Source organism: Schistocerca piceifrons, chromosome X (assembly GCF_021461385.2).
Source record: "Schistocerca piceifrons isolate TAMUIC-IGC-003096 chromosome X, iqSchPice1.1, whole genome shotgun sequence".
Lineage (NCBI taxonomy): Eukaryota > Metazoa > Arthropoda > Insecta > Orthoptera > Acrididae > Schistocerca > Schistocerca piceifrons.
In genome coordinates this window covers 132,054,923-132,072,061 of record NC_060149.1, presented here as the reverse complement: position 1 = coordinate 132,072,061, position 17,139 = coordinate 132,054,923, and the positions used below count along the sequence as shown (strand labels likewise).

Here is a 17,139-nt window from a genome sequence, read left to right as displayed (position 1 = left end):
CTGGAGACATGTTGCGTCGTCGGCCGAGTCTCGTTTCGAATTGTACCGAGCGGATGGACGTGTTCGGGTATGGAGACAACGTCACAATTCCATGGACCCTAAAGGTGTGGGGCATGTGCAGATAGAGTGATATTGGACTCCTGATACGTGTAGATACGACTCTGACAGGTGACAGTTACGTAAGCATCCTGTCTAATCACCTGCATCCATTCGTGTCCCTTGTGCATTCCGACGGACTTGAGCAATTCCAGCAGGTCAATGCCACCATCCACACGTCCAGGATTGCTACAGAGTGGCTACAGGAACACTCTTCTCATTTTAAACACTTCCGCTGGCCACCAAACTCCCCAGACATGAAGATTATTGAGCATATCAGGGATGCCTTGCAACGTGCTGTTCAGAAGAGATCTCCACTCCCTCGTACTCTTACGGATTTATGGACAGCCCTGCAGGATTCATGTACATCTGCATCTACATCTGCATCCATACTCCTCAAGCCACCTGACGGTGTGTGGCGGAGGGTACTTTGAGTACCTCTATCGGTTCTCCCTTCTATTCCAGTCTCGTACTGTTCGTGGAAAGAAAGATTGTCGGTATGCCTCTGTGTGGGCTCTAATCTCTCTGATTTTATCCTCATGGTCTCTTCGCGAGATACACATAGGAGGGGGCAATATAGTGCTTGACTCCTCGGTGAAGGTATTTTCTCGAAACTTCAACAAAAGCCGTACCGAGCTACTGAGCGTCTCTCCTGCAAAGCCTTCACTGGAGCTTATCTATCGTCTCCATAACGCTTTCGTGATTACTAAATGATCCTGTAACGAAGCACGCTGCTCTCCGTTCCACCTTTTCTATCTCTTCTATCAACCCTATCTGGTGCGGGTCCCACACTGGTGAGCAGTATTCAAGTAGTGGAACAAGCGTACTGTAACCTACTTCCTTTGTTTTCGGATTGCGTTTCCTTAGGATTCTTCCAATGAATCTCAGTGTGCCGTCTGCTTTACCGACGATCAACTTTATATGATCATTCCATTTTAAATCACTCCTAATGCCTACTCCCAGATAATTTATGGAATTAACTGCTTCCAGTTGCTGGCATGCTATATTGTAGCTAAATGATAAAGGATCTTTCTTTCTATGTATTCGCAACATATTACACTTGTCTACATTGAGATTCAATTGCCATTCCCTGCACCATGCGTCAATTCGTTGCAGATCCTCCTGCATTTCAGTACAATTTTTCATTGTTACAACCTCTCGATATACTACAGCATCATCCACAAAAAGCCTCAGTGAACTTCCGATGTTGTCCACAAGGTCATTCATGTATATTGTGAATAGAAACGGTCCTACGACACTCCCCTGCGGCACACCTGAAATCACTCTTGCTTCGGAAGACCATGGTGTCAATTCGCTCCAGCACTACTGCAGATATTAGTCGAGTCCATGCCACGTCGTGTTGCAGCACTTCTGCATGTTCGCGGGGGCCCTACACTATATTAGGCAAGTGTGCCAGTTTCTTTGGCTCATTAGTGTATAAGCTGCGAGCACAAAGTTCAGCCCTCCCTTGGCTTCATACGTACCGAGTGCGGCGCCGGGCCCCCTTAGCAGCCAGAGGTCAGAGGCGCAGAAGAGTCCGTGCAGCAGCAGCGCCGGCTGCCCGCCAGGGCGCCCACCGACCAGCCGGTCCAGCCTCACTACATACCCGTCCGCGGTGCGCACCTCGTGAGCCTCCACGGCGTACCCGGCCGCCTTTGCCATCTCCTCCTGCAACAGGTAACCAGATTATCGAGCCACTAATGGCTGCTGCATACCGGCACGTGTGTGGGCGACTTCCACAATAACTACACTACTGGCCATTAAAATTGCTACACCAAGAAGAAATCCAGATGATAAAAGGGTATTCATTGGACAAATATATTATACTAGAGCTGAAATGTGACTACATTTTCACGCAATTTGGGTGCATAGATCCTGAGAAATCAGTACCCAGAACAACCACCTCTGGCCGTAATAACGGCCTTGATACGCCTGGGCAGTGAGTCAAACAGAGCTTGGATGGCGTGTACAGGTACAGCTGCTCATACAGCTTCAACACGATACCACGGTTCATCAAGAGTAGTGACTGGCGTACTGTGACGAGCCAGTTGCTCGGCCGCCATTAACCAGACGTTTTCAGTTAATGAGAGATCTAAAGAATGTGCTGGCCAGGGCAGCAGTCGAACATTTTATGCGTCCAGAAAGGCACGTACAGGACCTGCAACATGCGGTCGTGCATTATCCTGCTGAAATGTAGGGTTTCGCAGGGATCGAATGAAGGTTAGAACCACGGGTCGTAACACATCTGAAATGTAATGTCCACTGTTCAATGTGCCGTCAATGCGAACAAGAGTATGGCGATGACGAATACACGCTTCCAATGTGCGTTCACCGCGATGTCGCCAAAGACGGATGCGACCATCATGATTCTGTAAACAGAACCTGGATTCATCCGAAAAAATGACGTTTTGCATTCGTGCACCCAGGTTCGTTGTTGAGTACACCATCGCAGGCGCTCCTGTCTGTGATGCAGCGTCAAGGGTAACCGCAGCCATGGTCTCCGAGATGATAGTCCATGCTGCTGCAAACGTGTCGAACTGTTCGTGCAGATGGTTGTTGTCTTGGAAACGTCCCCATCTGTTGACTCAGGGATCGAGACGTGGCTGCACGATCCGTTACAGTCATGCGGATAAGATGCCTGTCATCTCGACTGCTAGTGATGCAAGGCTGTTGGGATCCAGCACGGCGTTCCGTATTACCCTCCTGAACCCACCGATTCCGTATTCTGCTAACAGTCATTGGATCTCGACCAACGCGAGCAGCAATGTCGCCATACGATAAACCGCAATCGCGATAGGCTACAATCCGACCTTTATCAAAGTCGGAAACGTGATGGTACGCATTTCTCCTCCTTACACGAGGCATCACAACAACGTTTCACCAGGCAACGCCGGTCAACTGCTGTTTGTGTATGAGAAATCGATTGGAAACTTTCCTCATGTCGGCGCGTTGTAGGTGTCGCCACCGGTGCCAACCTTGTGTGAATGCTCTGAAAAGCTAATCATTTGCATAGCACAGCATCTTCTTCCTGTCGGCTAAATTTCGCGTCTGTAGCACGTCATCTTCGTGGTGTAGCAATTTTAATGGCCAGTAGTGTATTAAGCACACCACCAGTCTGTGGTATCATCAGTCGCAGGGTATGGTGCGAGAGTTTGCACTCGTAGATTTCAGCTTTTGAAGCTAGCCTCATTATTCAGATAAGTTCAACGAAGGCTGATACTAAGATTAACTGGCGTCTATGCACTATAATGCATTGTTAATAATTGTAGGAATATGCCTATTGTACTTGGAAATCAGGAAAATGGAAGCTCTTTATTAGTTAAAGAAAGGCAGTCAAATCAAAATACGAAGGATACTTGAAACTGAGGCCAATACATAAACGTTTAACAAGATCGCATATCACAACTGTGGCGAAATAAGTGGTACAATTCATACGTAGGCAGGAGATTACACTATTTCCTCCCTAACATCAAAGATGAGATTCCTTAACCCATCGAGTGGACTGATGCAAATCTCTGCATCACCTTCTCTACCACTGCACCAGGAATTCTGTCATCCGCCACAGCAACGATTGCGATCAAGAAGACCAGCAAGTGTTACTGCAGGATAACTCATCGCGGATGGTTTTGCTCTAAATGAAAGCTGGAAGCATGAATGGTCAACAAAAACTCTGGGAACAAGAGCCCATCACCTTGATCCCACAAAGAAGCCAAAAGGTTTTGACCTACCGAGGAAACTTTGGTGCCGCCTCAACAGGTTAAGGACTGGACATGGTGGTTGTAGCTACTTCAGGTACAAATGGGGCTGGATCAGTTCATCAATGTGTGAATGTAATCAATAAGAGCAGACAATTGAACATTTAGTCCAACACTGTCCACTTCATTCATACCCTGGAATTCCCGATGACTTGTTCACTCTCACACCCAGCTTAATTAACTGGTTGAAAAACACGGACTTAAAGGTTTAATCTTGTCTTATATCATATGTATATTGTTAAAATCATTTGCCTTATGTCAAATGTATATTGTATAAAATCACCATACGATTAAATAAATAAATACATTATCTGACCTGTCATGGCCCGTATACCATGTACCTATACAAAATCAAAAAACATATGAATGATAGTTGCTCCTGTGGCAGTGTGGGCACGCCAGTACTCACATTGTGGCCCTGTGAACTCTATGAAGAAGCTGCAGGTAATGACCGGCAGGTATTTAGGATGTTGGATCCCAAAATCAGCAGTGAGGAAGGAGTCAACCTGGTGCATCTTGAAAGACACTGCAGCATTCAACCAGGCGTCAACATGCTACCATCCCAGCTAGACAACATACACTACATATAAACATAGGCTTCTGCGGCCATTGTCACAGTCAATAAAAATTTTTCTGGGTTTGTGATCGCATTGTAAATATTATTTATTCACGAATGTACCAGTACAGGACACCATGAACATCTTAGAGGTACGCATGGCACCCGATATCTGCGAGCTCGTGCGCCTCTGTTTAACGACCACCTATTTCAGGTGGAAAGAGGGATTCTATGTGCCCCCCCCCCCCCACCTCTCACCTATTGCAGCAGACATCTTCATGGAAGTATTTGAAGAAACAGCGCTCCAGTCTGTACCATTACGCCCAGAATGTTGGCTCCGATATGTTGATGATACCTTCAAAATGGTTCAAATGGCTCTGAGCACTATGGGACTCAACTGCTGTGGTCATCAGTCCCTTAGAACTTAGAACTAATTAAACCTAACTAACCTAAGGACATCACACACATCCATGCCCGAGGCAGGATTCGAACCTGCGACCGTAGCAGCAGCGCGGCTCCGGACTGGAGCGCCTAGAACCGCACGACCACCGCGGCCGGCGATAATACCTTCGTTATCTGGCCACATGCAGAGGAAGAGCTACGGAATTACCACCAACACCTCAACCACCAGCACAACAGTTCCAATTTACAATGGAGATAGAAAAGGACGTAGTGCTGCCTTTCCTCGACGTGGAAGTTTACAGTAAGTCTGATGGTGAACTAGGCCGTAGAGCATATAGGAAGCCAACCAGTACTGACAAGTACCTACAGGCCCTACGCAGAAGAAATCTGCCCTGCACACTTTAACCAAGAGGGCCCACAGGTGCCGGCCGGTGTGGCAGTGCGGTTCTAGGCGCTTCAGTCTGGAACCGCGTGACCGCTACGGTCGCAGGTTTGAATCCTGCCTCGGGCATGGATGTGTGTGATATCCTTAGGTTAGTTAGGTTTAAGTAGTTCTAAGTTCTAGGGGACCAATGACCACAGATGTTAAGTCCCATAGTGCTCAGAGCCATTTGAATCATTTGAAGGGCCCACAGGATCAGCGATATGGAACATCTAAAGGGTGAACTACAAAATTTCATGTCCATTTCTGGTGCCATTGGTTATGGGATGAAACTAAATAGATAAAACTACGGCGACAAGGAATGATGGCAATAGAGGAGAGCAGAAAGAAGCACAAAACATCGATCTATTACCATATGTTGAAGGTGTCACTGAACGGGTGGGCAAAATTCTCCACCGAGTAGGCATCAAGCCGATTTTCCGAAGCAGCAACAGAATAAAAAATGTTCTTCGCGCAACGAAAGGTGCAGTTGATAAACTGCGTGCTGCTGGAGTTTATGAATGTTGAGGTGGGAATGTGGCGAGACGAGGCAATCCATCAGCACACAGATGTCAGAACACGGAAGATATATCCGACTAAGACAACACTCCAATTCAGCAGTGGCAGAACACCAGGACGAGTGCAGCAAACAGATTTTGGTGAAGCTCGCGTACTGGCGGAACAACCTCCTACTTTCAGGAGAAAGATTAGAGAGGCAATAGAAACAGCCAAGTGACCGGCCCACATGAACAGAGAAGACGTGTACCGACTTCCGATGTCTTGGCTGCCAGCAATAAGTTGAAGGACGACGGCTCACTTGCAGTAATATACACAGCCGCGCGGGAGAACGCAGCGGCCTCAGGGACACAGAGTAGGGGCAAGCCTCAGCCGACGCTAGAAAGCAGGAAAATAACGCCACGTCACAACTGCCCCTGATTTTCCGTTCGCCAATTTCCACTATTCACAAGCACTAATACAAACACCAATCAAAACGTCGGTTCAAAAATGGTTCAAATGGCTCTAAGCACTATGGGACTTAACATCTGAGGTCATCAGTCGCCTAGTCTTAGAACTACTGAAACCTAACTAACCTAAGGACGTCACACACATCCATGCCCGAATCAGGATTCGAACCTGCGACCGTAGCAGACGCGCGGTTCCGGACTGAAGCGCCTAGATCCGCTCTGCCACAGGGGCCGGAATGGTCTTTCAACACAAAAACTTATTGTATTACTAAAATATTCGCCGTCTTCTTGTGCAATACGACATTTGCATCCAGTATCATCACTAAATCATTCAACAACTATAGCTAAAACACGTCGCTGGCTTATGGTGACACTAACCCATCCACCATTTCCATGGGAATGTACGCTTTTTCGTCCAATTTCAATGATGAAGTCTTCTCGGGTTCTCACCCGAGTCAAGACGTCGTTCTGCAGCAAGGTCTCAACAAGTTTCCTACTCGTCATCCTCAGGCAGAGTGTCAGATTCATGTCCAGTTGGCGTCTTTACAGCCGCTGGACCGCAGGGTACTCTGCCTCGTCTGCAACGGCTGAGCCAATCGCTCGCCTCCAGTTGAAAGGGTACAGTACCGCACGACATTGAAAATAGGTACAACATACTTCATTATTTTTGTCAGAACAACACATTTTTTTTGTAAAACTAACTCAATTTCAATTAATACAGCGAAGCCGGATACCAGTGTGGGAAAGAATGACAATTTATTTATTTAATTGATCACATGTGCACTCCCACAAAGTAAATCCCTACATCCAGTTTGTTGATATCTGTGAAATGAATGAATGTATGGTCGTCTGCTAACCACAGATAGTGAATGTGAATATATGATCATCTTTGAGACGATCCTTTGGCCACCTTTGGTGGGACCAAAGAGATGAAATTTACCTGAGCTTTGAGCACCTGAAATGTGGCTGACCAATACGGTAGCAAGGTGCTCCCCCACTTCAGCAGAGGTGCGAGAGGACCTCAAGAACGGCCATGTTTCAGCACTCTGCCGCTGGATCTTGTGCTGTTAAGACCTGTCTTAGTTGTGCTCCGTAAAAGACAAAAGAGTGGAGACATGGTATGCCGGCCGAGGTGGCCGCGCGGTTCTGGCGCTGCAGTCTGGAACCACGAGACCGCTACGGTCGCAGGTTCGAATCCTGCCTCGGGCATGGATGTGTGTGATGTCCTTAGGTTAGTTAGGTTTAACTAACTCTAAGTTCTAGGGGACTAATGACCTCAGCAGTTGAGTCCCATAGTGCTCAGAGCCGTTTGAACCATTTTTTGAGACATGGTATGCATGTGGAATATTTAAGAGTAGTTTGAAATAATAATTTCTCTATTTCAGGAACTTTTGTGGGGAGAATTAAATGTCAGGCAGGTAATATTAATGGGATCGTAGTAATCTTCGGAAGTGACCAACGGTCACAATGAAACCACGTGTAGCAATAAGTCGAAATACTTCCGTGTGCTTAAGTTAAGCTGAATTACTAGCGTGTGTACAATAAGTTGAAATATTTAAGAAATAGCGTGTGTACCATAAGTTGAAATATTTAAGAAATGGCGTGTGCAGGACTTGAAATTAGAGACGAGTACTTCCACGTGGTGAGTACTGTGTGAGTCTCAATCTGTGTATGAGACAAAGGATAAAGAGAAGTACTCGTCCATGGTATCAGTTGAGGACTCGCGTGTGTGATGAATACGTTCTTAATATTACTTTGCGTGATATGATTCCGTGTGACGCTAGATTCAAACTCTGAGAGAGAAGCAAGGTGAGTCGGCCGTCTTCCAGCAACGCCACTTGGCTTGCATTGCACAGGAAGACGTGCATATATCTCCAGAGTTCATAGTAGGAAAGTAGAATTACGAAGTGGGGCAGTGTCGTGTGAAACTGGGATAAATATTAATTGAAGTGGGAAAGCTGAAAGTGATAATGTTGTGACTATTCCCTGTGTAGTATTTCATATTGTAGTGTGGTGTATGTCATGTAATTTGGGTATGTGTGGTTTACATGGGAGAGTAGCGAGGTAGTTTCAAAAGATTAGTGGGTTATGCGTGTTCCTTTTGTACTGCTCGATCTGGAGGAAAGTTTCGTGATGATGATTGTGAGAGTCGAAGTGTGAGGTATAATAAAAGATCCACCATCCTATCCAGAAAGTGCACTGTAGCGTTAAATAATTACGAGACCATAAGGTAGAGAATCACCAATGTTAAGCCATGCCCACTGGGCGGAATTTCTCATGTGTTATTGTTGTAGGTTATAGAATTTGTGTGTTTAGGTTATAGAATTTATCGGAATAAATAAGTTAGTGAAAAGAAAAAGATTGGCGGACTTTTCCTTCGAATTGTATGTTGTCATGATGTCCCGAATTTATAATGTGTGCGCCACTCATATTCAGTGCGGTGGCCACGTGTTGATAAAAGCCGTTAAATAAAAGACAAAAAGAAAATGTGGTATTGCCAGTGCGTAGTGAACAGTCAGAGTTCTGTAAATTACTGATAGTCAGATACCTGTTTCCGTTGCGTATTATTCATACAGGAGGATAATTTGTAACTTAATTGAGAGTACGAGAGTTCATATTACTCGATATATAAGAATGAATCCACTCGCTTGGCAGACCACTCATCTTGCAGGCCTGACTGCTTGATGCCACAGTATGAGCAAGGCATGTGGGTGCCTCTCACAGTATGGGTGTCGCTGACGGTGGCGAGAGGACTCCCAGAGAGTTAGAAGAGCCTGGAGCCTCGTCCTGGTGTTGCCTGTCTGTTCTATCCGCTGCGTTCGCCTCTTTATCATCAGAGTGCTCTTGACGTATTCTTGCTAGCGCTACGTCCAATACAGATCTCAGTTGGAAATCCTGTTCCGGTCGACAATACGGGATGTAGTGCAAAAAGAATACATCAAGAGCGCTCTGATGTGAAAGCGGCGAGTGGATGAAGTAGACGGGCGGCACCAGAACGCGACGCCAGCGCTCCCACCTCCGTCTGCGATTGTCCCGCACCACCATTCGCGACGGAGGCGCGTCCCAGTCGCGTCGCGTCGCAATTTGCGCGGTCCCATTTGAACCTGTGATGTTACAAAAACGCGCGCTGCGCTGCGTCGCGCCACACGCGCTATACGCGTCTCAATTTGCGCCTAACCTTAGGACCGCGCAAATTGCGACGCGATGCGACTGGGACGCGACACGCGCCTGCGCCAGGTCGCGCGGCGTTGTAGTTGAAGCACAGTTTCTCGCGCCGCGCGTCGCGCTTGCCTCGCTAGCATCGTGGGAAATTTGAGGAGGGGAGCGGAAAAGTAGCCCAGCCAATATGCTCACATCGGAACGGCGCATATCAGCAGTGGTAGTACTGCCAATACGATAAATTTTGCCTTACTGTGTACTGAATTTTATTGCCTTTGGGTAGTGTTTCGTTTTTCGCCATTTAAACGCTCCAACTTTCTTCGTTAGCACGTTATACTTTTCTGTTATTTATATCTGCATAGTTTTGTTTTGTTTTTCTTCTGTCAAGAAAAACGTATACTTCAGTAACTGATGAGCCATTGGCCGCTGGAATTGCACCATATGCCTCCGTGATGTTTTCAGATCGCAAGAAGGGACAGAGGGTAGTGAATAAGGAAGCAAGGAATATTATAAAATCGTGTGATTAAGAATCAAGGCAGGAAAGTAAAGCAAGGTTATATTCTCGCTGCCTAGTAAGCTAGCGTATCTGTACGATCTGTTACAAAAATTTAGAAAGGGAAATCTCCACAGGTGTGATCCCTTTGTTCTTGTGGTAAAAAGCGTCCAAGATCTGTAGAGGTTGCACTGTGATTACTCTGATATGTATGTAGTAATGTAATACGACACACTGTTCTAAATGCGTGTGAAATAGATATTTCCAATGCAAGCTAGAAACAGTCGAAAAGCAGTCACAAATAACAATGTTTTAATTGGTTCGCCGTGATGACAAAAAGCATTTCAATTGTTGCATGGACATCATCAGCATTAATAAACTAATTATACAACAACAGGCTACACAAATGAAGAAAATGATCGGTATTATTACGAAAGTAGGAATGTCCTAAAAGAGTGTTATGATTAGATATATTTAATTTGTTGAAATGTGCTGCTGACAAAGGCAGATCTACTTTCATGGCAATGTTTTTCCAACTCCATCTCACAAGGCACACATGGCTAACTTGTGCATTCCTGTCGCGCGCATTATCCTTCGCTGCTGACAATACACTGACCATTGTGTTGTGCAACAGATCAATTGTTTGTTTTTCTCAATAACAACTATTTTATTCGCGATCACGCATTGTCAGTTTGGCAAGCCCTAGGTGAGTAAACAGTATCTGGCATGTGCCTATCATTCCGTCTGAAGGAACGCTCGTCATTATTTTAATACTGCTCAGATCAAGAGAAGGAATAAAATCCTTTGGTAAGTTTCCATTCCCGTCGCTCAGTGTTAAAAATACGGTGGGTTACGGGGACTCCACCAAAATTCCAACAGAATTGCCAATCTGTTTTTGTGTGAGTTGTTAACCTTTTCTCATTCGAAGAAGCATCACCGTTTATTAGTAAAGGCCACATTTCTCTTGGTGACTGGTTTAATTGTACTCCCTTTGTCATAATGTAATTTGCCAAACTCATCTCACAGCAGCTATTGAGACAGAATTCCGAAACGTAGGGCCTCATTAAACAAGTAATTGGCAATTACAGAGCTCAATAGCTTACGAAAAACCTCATAGTATCGGTTTGCAGTAACATAAAAGAAGAAATTTCATGTTTATTTTCATACTAGGAAGCTCTTGTTTCGCTAGCTGTCGATAACTCTTAAAAAATTACAGTCACTGGAGTGAAAAAAAATAAAAAAAGAAGTATAAGTACTGATATATCGCCATAGATAAGAAAGTTCCGTGTGTTTAATAACTGGCAAAACACTCTCCTCCTTGTGTGCTATCATTCGCCAAACTTTCGTTTCGATGTCTCGAGCGGTTTAGGAGATACGATAGATGTTGCGAGTATTTCATTCTCGCGGGCGTGAGATCGGAAGTGAGCGCGCTACATGGGATCCATTTTCTCGAGATCGGAGGCGAAGAGAGATCTCCTCCCAAGTCTAAACAAAAATTCAGCATGTTAGCTAAATTTCATACGCAGCAACATATGGTGTAATACGCACCAAACGCAAAATCATAGCGCCCCCTAATTTTCGTTGCAAACTTTTTGAGTTTTGCGTAGTGTCTTACTAAAATGTGTACTTCACAATAAGAATGGTCATTAGCGAGGTGATGGGCACGAAGCTGACATATAACGCTACAAGTAAGGCAAAAATCATATATTTTCAGTGAATAGTTTCTGTAAAATCGTTTGAGGAAGATAACAGGTTGCGCCCGCTTCGGTTCTGTCAGCGCAGAGCGTCGCCAGTGGGCGCGTGCGAAGTATGATGTACGCGTCGCAATATGCGCTGCACCCGCGCGACTCTTGCGGTACGTGCGTGTCGCGCTGTAGTGTCATGTCAAGTCACACGTGCTATACGCGTCTCAATTTCCGCCTAGCCTAGGGGCGCGACGCAGCGCAGCGCGCATTTTTGTAACTCCACAGTTTCAAACGGGAGCGCGCAAATTGCGACGCGACGCGACTGGGACGCGACACGCGCCTGCGGCAGGTCGCGCGGCATTGTGGTTGTGGCACAGTTTCTCGCGCCGCGCGTCGCGCCTGCCTCGCTAGCACCATGGGAAATTTGAAGCGGGGAGCGGAAAAGTAGCCCGGCCATATGCTCACATCGGAACGGCGCATATGAGCAGTGGTAGTATAGCCCAAAAGATAAATTTTGCCTTCCTGTATACTAAATTTTTTGCCTTTGTGTAATGTTTCGTTTTTCGCCATTTAAACGTTCCAGCTTTCTTCGTTAGTACATTATACTTTTCTGTTATTTAAATCTGTACAGTTTTGTTTTGTTTTGTTTTTCTTCTGTCAAGAAAAATGCATACTTCAGTAACTGGTGAGCCGTTGGCCGTCGCAATTTTATCATATGCATTCGTGATGTTTTCAGATAGCAAGAAGGGCATAGGGTAGTGTTAAGGAAGCAAGGCACACTACAAAATAATATGATTAAAAAGCAAGGCATGAAAGTAAAACAAGGTTATTTTCTCGCTGCCTAGTATGCTGGCGTATCTGTACGATCTGTTACAAAAATTTCGAAGGGATAATCTCCACAGGTGTGATCCCTTTGTGCTCCTGGTAAAAAGCGTCCAAGATCTGAAGTATACAAGTCTCACTGTGATTACTTGGATATGGATGTAATAATGTATTAGGACACACTGTATTACATGCATGTGAACATCGCATTTCCACTGCAAGCTAGAAACAGTCGAAAAGCAGACACATATAAAAATGTTTTAGCTGGCTCGCCGTGATGAGAAAAAGCATTTCAGTTGTTGCAAGCACATTATCAGCATTAATAAACTAATTACACAACAGGCCGCACGAATGAAGAAAATAGTCGGTATTATTACGACTAGGAATATCCTAAAAGAGTGTCATGATTAGATACATTTAATTTGTTGAAATGTACTACTGACAAAGGCAGATCTACTTTCATGACAATGTTTTTCGTACTCCAGCTCACAAGAAACACATGGCTAGTTTGTGCATTCCTGTCGCGCGCATTATCCTCCGTTGCTGACAATATACTGACCATTGTGTTGTGCGACAGATCAATTGTTTATTTTTCTCAATAACAACTATTTTATTCGCGATCACACATTGTCAATTTGGCAAGCTGTAGGTGAGTAACCAGTATCTGGCATGTGCCTATCATTTCGCCTGAAGGAACGCTCGTCATTATTTTAATACTGCTCAGATCAAGAGAAGGAATAAAATCCTTGGAAATCTATTTTCGTGTTAGTTGTGAACCTTTTCTCATTCGAAGAAACATCACCGTTTATGAGTAATGGCCACATTTCTCTTGGTGACTGGTTTAATTGTACTTCCTTTGTCACAGTGAAATTTGCCAAACTCATCTCACAGCACAGAATTCCGAAATGGAGTGCCTCATTAAACAAGTAATAGGCAATCACCGAGCTCAATAGCTTACGAAAAACATCATAGTGTCGGTTTGCAGTAACATAAAAGAAGAACTTTCATGTTTATTTTCATACTAGGAAGCTCTTGTTTCTCTAGCTGTCGATAACTCTTAAAAAATTACAGTCACTGGAGTGAAAAAAAATAAAAAAAGAAGTATAAGTACTGATATATCGCCATAGATAAGAAAGTTCCGTGTGTTTAATAACTGGCAAAACACTCTCCTCTTTGTGTGCTATCATTCGCCAAACTTTCGTTTCGATGTCTCGAGCGGTTTAGGAGATACGATAGATGTTGCGAGTATTTCATTCTTGCGGGCGTGAGATCGGAAGTGAGCGCGCTACATGAGATCCATTTTCTCGAGATCGGAGGCAGATAGAGATCTCCTCCCAAGTCTAAACAAAAATTCAGCATGTTAGCTAAATTTCATACGCAGCAACATATGGTGTAATATGCACCAAACGCAAAATCATATCGACCCCTAATTTTCGTTGCAAACTTTTTGAGTTTTGCGTAGTGTCTTACTAAAATGTGTACATCACAATAAGAGTGGTCATTAGCGAGGTGATGGGCACTTCGCCGCGAAGCTGACATATAACGCTACAAGTAAGGCAAAAATCATATATTTTCAGTGAATAGTTCCTGTAAAATCGTTTGAAGAAGATAACAGGTTGCGCGCGCTTCGGTTCTGTCAGCGCAGAGCGTCGCCAGTCGGCGCGTGCGAAGTATGGTGTACGCGTCGCAATATGCGCTGGACCCGCGCGACCCGTGCAGCACGTGCATGTCGCGCTGTAGTGTCGTGTCACGTCACACGTGCTATACGCGTCTCAATTTGCGCCTAGCCTAACACACGCATGCACGCACAAACGCACTCGCGCTGTGGCTGAAGAAGCGCGCACAGGCTCTATGCTGACTCTGCTCAGGCTAACCCCTTGCTTGTGATTTCGTAGCAAGCGCTCGTTGGCTACACGCCTCGTGTGCCCTCGGTCAGCAGCATTTTCCGGGATTTGACAACAGCCTGCTAGGGTTTTCGGGACGCGAGTGGCAACATCCACGTGGCGTGACCCCCTATCGAGGAAAGCAAAATTGTCGTCGCTTTCTAAAGACGCAAAGTTGTCGTGTTGGGGGCCAGGGCCACGACATGGAGGAGGACCGAAACGAGAAGATCGCTTCGGCGAGACGCAGGGTGCGGCGGATGACCGTCCAAAGGATGTTTCCCGGACGACGGCAGCATCTGACCCCCACCACCGAAGAAGACGACGAGTGAGAGTGATGCGTGCGGCCGCCGGGTGGAGGTGGAAATTTCCGCGAACGTTCGGCGCCGCGGACGGAGACTCGTAGAGCAGAGCCGCCGGTCCCCCTGACAAAGGAGGAAATGGCCGCCGCCATCGCCAGGCTGACCCCTGAGGAGAGTTGCAGCTACATGCAACATCTAGCCATGGGTTCAGAAGAGGACAAGGAGGAGGTACTTGCGAGACTCGTGTATTTGGTACCGTGGGTCGCGTCAGCCAAGTGCATGTCGTAGCTGCCACGACAGCTGCCGCGCCAGCCGTCTTACTCCCACTGGCCGTGCCAGCTACAGAAACCGCCACACCCTCGCCAGCGCCCGGTCTGCAACATCAGACAAGCCTGCGGAGGTCGAGCAAACCTCACGGAAGCGGCCGGCCGCGGCCGCAGAGGACACTCCCTGCCCCCAGGCAAGTTCCGGTCGCGCCAGACGGAAGAAGAAGAGGGTGCGCCGTTGGACGACCTCATCGCCGAAGAAATGTTGTAATGCAATATGTTCAAATGTGTGTGAAATCTTATGGGACTTAACTGCTAAGGTCATCAGCCCCTATGTTGTAATGCATCAGGTACTAGATGCAGGGGCGCCTCCTGTATAGGTTTGCAGGTTTGCGCTACCCCCAAGGAATATTTTTTTTTTTTTCAACTGTCTTTGCCTTCTGAGCGTTGGCTACTAGTGGAGAAGTAGCTCTCCGACATGAAATTTTTCTGGGTATGGTACCGCGTCATAATGTAAAAACTACTGCTGCTGGAGAAAAACCAACGTTTCGGCCACGATTGCAGCGGCCTTCTTCTGGGTGTAATGGTGCGTTCTAGCTTTTTTTTTTCTTTATTGTGATTTTAAACACCTTATACAAAGGCGGGCTGTCAGCAGCACAATACGCCGCTCTTCAGCCTCGAGTTTGACAACAAGTAGTACATAAAGGTGGCACAGAGAAGACAGTCAAAACGGTGGGTAAAAAATGTAGACACTAAAAATCGAAAAAACATGGAGCCGTTCACGCTGGACGAGAAACAGCACTAACACTAGGCGACACGGTGCACAGAACATGGATGATGGCGACGGCATGTGAACGGTGGTGGCGTGACGGCGAACAACACTACACAGAAACGAAGGCACACACACGAAACACTGACGGTGACGATCTCCGGCGCGCGAATGTTCACTGAGCGTGTACGAGTCCGGGGACCTGCCAAGAAAGGAGGAGGGGTGGTAGGAGTGGGAGAGGGGTGAGCAGAGATGCCATGGGCAGAGGAGAGAGGGGGAGGGAGGAAGGGAGAGGGGAAGCCCGGGGGAAGAGGGGAGGAGAAAGGGGGGAAAGGAAAGAGAAGGGAAGGGCGGGAGGGAGGGAGGGAGGGTGCCTAAAGGAAAGGACACAGGAAGGGGGGGAGGATCAAAGTTGATAGGAGGGGTAGATGGAGGGGAGGAGGACATCATCAGGGAGGGGGAGCTGGTGGAAGCCACCTTGGGAGAGGGTAAGGAGGGTGGAGAGACGGAGACTGGGTGGGACGTGGGAATACAGGCGCGGCAGTGGGCGGGGGTGGGAGAGGATCGGGGAGACTAGTGGGTGAGGAGGATCGAGTTTATGGGAGGTGTACAGGATCCATATCCTTTCAAGGAAAAGGAGGAGGTGGGGGAAGGGGATGAGATCGTACAGGATCCGCGTGGGGGAGGGGAGACGGATGCGATAGGCGAGGCGGAGAGCATGGCGTTCAAGGATTTGGAGAGATTTGTAAAAGGTAGGGGAGGGGGGGCAGAGATCCAAGCTGGATGGGCATAACAAAGGATAGGGCGGATGAGGGATTTATAGGTGTGGAGGATGGTGGAGGGGTCCAGACCCCACGTACGGCCAGAGAGGAGCTTGAGGAGACTGAGTCGGGAGCGTGCCTTGGCTTGGATTGTCCGGAGGTGGGGAGTCCAGGAGAGGCGACGGTCGAGGGTGACGCCAAGGTACTTAAGGGTGGGAGTGAGGGCGATAGGACGGCCATAGATGGTGAGATAGAAATCAAGCGTTCTAGCTATGCAGTGTCCTTTATATTTTGTTTTTAGAGTTCACTGCGCATGGCAATACGTCCTAATTTTAAAAAGGTACCGTTAGTTTCATTGGTCACTTAAGGAAGAAGGAGACGGATCTTTATTTTAATAGGTTATTGCTGTGGAGGGAGAACGTGACCTCTGTTGTCTATTGGCTCTTGTGTTATGTACCATGATTGGTGGCTACCGTCGAATGAGAAGTTTGCTGCTGTTTACCAACTGCTGGACGTCGGCCGCGCGGCGGCAGTTACTCGCCGGTAGTGCTCGTGCCTCGTGTTGACAGTGCGGTCTGTTGGGCTCTGATTGCTGGCAGCCAAGATGGGGCAAGCCTGAGTCCATCCTCCCTGTTCATGTTGTTAGGGTGTTTAAGTATTTTGATGACAAGATGAAAGAATTATTAAATGATCCCATCTACAAAGAACTAAGGGCGGACCCTACGGCGAAGATAATTCGATAGACGCATGCCGCGATTAAAGACTCGAGAATTGACGCTGACACAGCCAGGGGTCTTATTCCCAGAG

At 46.8% G+C, this 17,139-nt stretch overlaps 1 protein-coding gene across 1 annotated transcript in view; it reads right to left on the bottom strand.

Moving 5' to 3' along the window:
• The window catches only part of LOC124722214 (lipase 1-like), a 228,009-nt gene extending 213,321 nt beyond the window's left edge, over nt 1-14,688 (bottom strand). The window contains exons 1-2 of the mRNA XM_047247409.1: nt 14,539-14,688; nt 1,581-1,764 (exon numbers count right to left, since the gene is read on the bottom strand). Of these exons, the coding sequence (XP_047103365.1) occupies nt 1,581-1,764; nt 14,539-14,688 (334 nt within the window). The remainder of the gene's footprint in view (nt 1-1,580; nt 1,765-14,538) is intronic.
• Between the last annotated feature and the right edge of the window lie 2,451 nt (nt 14,689-17,139).